This window comes from Haliotis rubra, unplaced genomic scaffold (assembly GCF_003918875.1).
Source record: "Haliotis rubra isolate DU_JTF1 unplaced genomic scaffold, ASM391887v1 Scf428, whole genome shotgun sequence".
Lineage (NCBI taxonomy): Eukaryota > Metazoa > Mollusca > Gastropoda > Lepetellida > Haliotidae > Haliotis > Haliotis rubra.
Genome location: NW_025767111.1, coordinates 868,765 through 874,827, shown reverse-complemented (window position 1 = coordinate 874,827; position 6,063 = coordinate 868,765). Strand labels below are relative to the sequence as shown.

At 37.8% G+C, this 6,063-nt stretch overlaps 1 protein-coding gene across 1 annotated transcript in view; it reads left to right on the top strand.

The window, feature by feature from the left end:
• Positions 1-6,063, top strand: part of LOC124288869 (broad substrate specificity ATP-binding cassette transporter ABCG2-like) — a 32,261-nt gene that overhangs the window by 18,757 nt on the left and 7,441 nt on the right. The window contains exons 9-14 of the mRNA XM_046725439.1: positions 2,319-2,427; positions 2,556-2,621; positions 3,053-3,138; positions 3,740-3,829; positions 4,042-4,166; positions 5,514-5,668. Coding sequence (XP_046581395.1) covers positions 2,319-2,427; positions 2,556-2,621; positions 3,053-3,138; positions 3,740-3,829; positions 4,042-4,166; positions 5,514-5,668 — 631 coding nt within the window. The remainder of the gene's footprint in view (positions 1-2,318; positions 2,428-2,555; positions 2,622-3,052; positions 3,139-3,739; positions 3,830-4,041; positions 4,167-5,513; positions 5,669-6,063) is intronic.

Sequence of the window (6,063 nt, the reverse complement as noted above, 5' to 3'; positions counted from 1 at the left end):
AGACAAACAAATGACATTGAGATCAATGAATGGTATTCCTATTTTAGAATTGTTTTCTTCATCTGAAATTAATGATGCCATGAATAACTATACAGCCAGTCAGGGCGATAAAAATAATTGTCAAAGATGTGATATAAATAACTCAATGACAAATGACATACTTGACGCTCCAAAAACTCGAGAAGAAATCATAAATAGTATTAGACAATTGAAGCTGAACAAATCACCAGGAATAGATGATACTATCTCCGAATTTTTCTTACACTCATCAGATATTCTACTCCCATATCTTGAATTATTGTTTAATGTCATTCTTGAAAATGGTTTTTTTCTTCCACATTCATGGTCGATTGGTATCATTGTACCTATTCATAAGCATGGTGATACAAATCAAACTGAAAACTATAGAGGGATTACTCTTCTAAGTGTCTTTCGTAAAATATTCACTGCCATCATAAATAAACGTCTAATATTCTGGGCAGAATCCTTTGATAAGATAAGCGAATCCCAAGCTGGCTTTAGAAAAGGATATATTACTACTGACAACATATTTGTTTTACATTCACTTATACAGAAATATTTAAATAAGAAAGGTACCAAATTCTATGTTCTCTTTGTAGATTTTGCAAAGGCTTTCGACTCTGTTCAAAGAGAAAGGTTATGGAATCTTCTAGACAATCATTCCTTAAGCAGTAAAATGAGTAAACTTTTAAGAAGTATTTATGATAACGTAAAGATGTGTGTGAGAAACAATAATGAAATATCTGAAACCTTTGAGAGCCAAATAGGAGTAAGACAAGGTTGTATCTTGAGTCCATTTCTATTTTCTTTCTTTATCAATGAACTAGCAATACATGTACATATTCATGAAAACTGATCAAATGGTATTCAGCTACATCCAGATATAGTACAGCTATTTCTTCTATTATTTGCTGATGATATCATACTTTTCTCTAGCACTATTCGCAGATTACAAGCAGAAATAAATAAATTAGAAACATGCTGTCATGAATGGAAACTAACCGTAAATAGAGATAAAACTAAAATAGTTGTGTTCAAGAATGGAGGTAAACTTGCTGCAAAAGAGAAATGGCATTATCAAGGTGAAATGATAGAATCAACTATGTCTTACAAATACTTAGGAGTTTACTTTACAAACCACCTATCGTGGTCTTTACATGTCAGAAATGCATCGATGCAAGCAAAGAAAATACTAATTGGTATTATTATATATATTTATATTCTAGGTGACTTGTCACACAAATCATATTTTAGAATCGTTGATGCTAAGATAAGTACATTTATATGCAATAAAAAAATTCCTTGGGGTTAAAGTTACTACTTCAAACATAATGGTTTATGGTGAATGTGGTAGGTTTCCATTATTTGTTGAATCTAAAATGAAAGTAGTAAAATATTGGTTAAAAATCTTAAATATGCCATCTTACAGATTACCCAAAAAATATTACAATATGAAGATTTTGTACGATAGAAATGGAAAACGCAATTGGGTCACAGATGTCAAAAATTTACTATTTTCTACTGGTTTCGGTAATATATGGCTAGAACAGTGCATAGACTCGCATCCAACTTTTCTCATATCCATTAAACAAAGGTTACAAGATATATATCTCCAGACTTGGCTTGACCAATTATATGTATCAAATAAATGTTTCTATTACAGAATGTTTAAGCAATCTATATACAATGAAACCTATCTATCATATTTGAATGTAAGGAAATAAAGAATCACGCTTACAAAATTTCGTTGCTCCTCCTATGATTTGTTAATAGAAACAGGTAGATATATTGGAATAAAAAAAGTCGATAGAATATGTAAAATGTGTGACTTGAACCTAATTGAAGATGAATATCATTTTCTTTGTGTTTGTCCAGCCTACCACAATTTAAGAAATAAGTATATTACTTTGAACATAACAATATTTATACATTTATATCTCTGTTAACCTACTCTAGCAAGCAACACCTGGAAAAGTTGTCAATGTCCCTATACCATGCCTTTTTACACAGGAGAAATGTACTCTCTACTGCCTAATAACTACATAGTCAGTATACATGTACTATAGGCCTGTGGCCTCCTAAGTGCAAATAAAGACTTGCAATCATAAAGACTTGGACAACACAAGTTATTGGAGTCTCGTGCTACATACAGTTCCATGGCGCACAGTTCAGTCACACCATTCACTCGCTCACATATGATTGAAGAACAAATAATCTGGGGTAACAAACATCTTAAACAATCCAGCTTGTATGTGCAAATAACGTTCGATGGACCTACCTGATACATCATATTGCAGACTGATGGATGAGGTCACGGAGATCTATGACAAGTACATGAAGAATGATGAGAATGGCACAGTTGTTCGGATGCCACGAGTGCCCTATGCCACGTCTTTCTTCAATCAGGTACAGATTACAAACCTTATTCGCTCGGCACAAATTAACACATTTTAAGCTTTGCTTCCTGCAGATTTTATTTTCTGACTCTAAATAATGGTTGAAATGAGCAACAGGAAAACTAATTCATGTTTCAGCTGATGGTTGTCTCAGGAAGAACAATAAGAAATATCATCCGCAATCCCCAGACCTCCATATTGCAGGTGAAGGCCGAATTACATATTTTGGTATATTTTCTATGCGTTAAGAACTTGGATAATATAGATAATTATAGATAAGATAATGTCAACGGGCAGCTCTGTTGGAAGGTACAACCCAAACACGTACGAGAATTCTCTGGTTTTGGTTTCAAATCCAAAGTCCCCCTGACTATGTTCCCAGGGTTCCCCTAAGGGGCTAACCTCTATGATCTGTGACCTCTATAAGGCTATGTATGTGAGGGAGAATATTTATTATGTTCCTCGTTTATGTCCTTACAGCAACTTGAAGTCAATAAAGTGCTAAAGTGTGCCTGTTTATATGTTTCATTGGGGAACTTCCACAGATGTCAGGCTTATAACTGTTCAGGTTTTGTTTCTGAAATGGTTGATGGTGATGTTTTGTCATCCGATGATGATTCTTGTTGTGTTTTCAGGTGATCGTAATGATAATCTTTGCACTGATTGTTGGTGCTATTTACTTTGATGTGGATGACACTGCATCAGCAGGTATACAGAACAGGTGAGTCAGGAGACTTTGCCTGTGTTGTTTCATCTGCCATTATATCCCTCGCTTGCATGTATTGTCCCTCTGCATGGACTGAGAGATGATGTAAGAATGTATGCTGTCGAATTGCCACACAAATAGTTCTCAGGGCGTCCTAATGCAAATTCTAGAGTAGTAATGACTGTTCGTTGGTACAGTTGTCCCAGATATGACAACAGTAGTCGAAGTTAGCCAGGATAAAAGACCTATACAAAGTATCAAGCGTATTTCTGGTCAGTCTTTCTTTCCTAAGAATTTCGTTGATTTGTATTTCAATGAACAATCACTTTGAAGTGTAATTCCTAAATGGTTACGACTTTGTACTTGATTAATAAAAGTATCCTCCAAGTATAAGTTTGGTTTAACACTAGATCTGCCATATAAATATGTTGACCGCGTCATTATTCTGTATTTACTGTTCACATTTATCGTAGTATACTGAGACAAAACTGTTATTTCATTTATATCGTTGTTAAAAAGATATCAGAATTTGTCCATATCCGTTTTAGTCGTGGATGAGTTTTCTATTTGTGTATTAAGCCAGTCTGTGTACCGGGTGAGTTTGGTTTGCTTCCAGAGTCGGCGCATTCTTCTTCATCATCATGAACCAGATTTTTGGCAACTTGTCCGCAGTAGAACTCTTCATCAAAGAGAGAGCCGTTTTCATGTAAGCTTGAAAAATATTTTGTTGCCATGATGCTAAAAGTCATTATAATTCTACTGGCTGTGAAGTCATTCATGAAGGATAGTTCTGATGACTGTTGTCACCATATATTTTGTGCACCCTTTTATATTTTTTAAAGAATATACCCCCAATTACAGTTAATTTACCTCTTAACGAGAGATCCAAAGTTTGATAGTATGACTCTGCCACTGCAGGCATGAGAACGTGAGTGGCTTCTACCGTGTGTCGGCCTACTTCCTGGCTAAAGTCTTCTGTGATATCATTCCCATGAGACTGGTTCCAGTAGCATTTTTCACCGCCATTGTCTACTGGATGATAGGTAAGTACTTCTCACCCAGATCCTGGGTGTGTTTCTGCTCTGTTCATTCTAATGTTTGAAATAACCTTTATTGACAATGAACTGTATTGTTTCTGTGAAAATACTTGTAAAACAAGAGAAAGAGATTTATAATCAAGCTTTCTGCTAAAGATAATTAACACACTTCTTAAGAGTCGGGTGATTTATTTAGAATATCTCTGCATTGGATGATATTTCTTTCTTAGTGATTGACACCCACTACACAGGTGTTATGACAGGTCCTCCCCATACTTTTTCACTACCTGGACACCCACTACACAGGTGTTATGACAGGTCCTCCCCATACTTTGTCACTACCTGGACACCCACTACACAGGTGTTATGACAGGTCCTCTCCCTACTTTGTCACTACCTGGACACCCACTACACAGGTGTTATGACAGGTCCTCTCCATACTTTGTCACTACCTGGACACCCACTACACAGGTGTTATGACAGGTCCTCTCCCTACTTTGTCACTACCTGGACACCCATTCCACAGGTGTTATGACAGGTCCTCCCCATACTTTGTCACTACCTGGACACCCACTACACAGGTGTTATGACAGGTCCTCCCCATACTTTGTCACTACCTGGACACCCACTACACAGGTGTTATGACAGGTCCTCCCCATACTTTGTCACTATCTGGACACCCACTACACAGGTGTTATGACAGGTCCTCCCATACTTTGTCACTATCTGGACACCCACTACACAGGTGTTATGAAAGGTCCTCCCCATACTTTGTCACTATCTGGACACCCACTACACAGGTGTTATGACAGGTCCTCTCCCTACTTTGTCATTACCTGGACACCTACTACACAGGTGTTATGACAGGTCCTCCCCATACTTTGTCACTATCTGGACACCTACTACACAGGTGTTATGACAGGTCCTCCCCATACTTTGTCACTATCTGGACACCCACACAGGTGTACACAGGTGTTATGACATCTGGACACCCACTACACAGTCCTCTCCCATACTTTGTCACTATCTGGACACCCATTACAGAGGTGTTATGACAGGTCCTCCCCATACTTTGTCACTATCTGGACACCCACTAAACAGGTGTTATGACAGGTCCTCCCCATACTTTGTCACTATCTGGACACCCATTACACAGGTGTTATGACAGGTCCTCTCCATACTTTGTCACTACCTGGACACCTACTACACAGGTGTTATGACAGGTCCTCTCCCTACTTTGTCACTATCTGGACACCCATTACACAGGTGTTATGACAGGTCCTCTCCCTACTTTGTCACTACCTGGACACCCAATACACAGGTGTTATGACAGGTCCTCTCTCTACATTGCAGGTCTAAGAAGTGCAGCTGGCTATTTCTTCTACTTCATGCTGGACCTATTTTTAACAACAATGGCAGCCTCAGGATTGGCATTTGCCATCAGTGCCAGCGTACGCATCTTCGCAATCGCCAACCTCCTCCTTGCTCTGTGCTATGTGTTTATGATGGTGAGTCCCCATAGTTACCAACACTATATGACAACATCAACCATGCTACGCCTGCTTACTACTGACTGCTAATACACTTTCTATTTGTGTTAGAACCGTCAAAGGTCTATCAAATTGTTTTTCCTGTAATGAGGGATGTTTATGATTAGCAACCATTTATACACAGTGATGGAAAATGAAGGTGGCAAAGGAGTATTCCTTACACCTGTTCTTAATAATGTGTTTGCTTTACTGCTTGCTGATGTTGTGTCAGCCCTTTCAGATACATGCAACCACTTGCAGATATAGATTAATGCCCTTGAAATATTTTTTATCAGGAAACACGTATGCCAGTTAACCTAAACAAACCCAAAGTTAATGTTAGACATCGTGGCCCTCTTCACTCTTATGAGAAA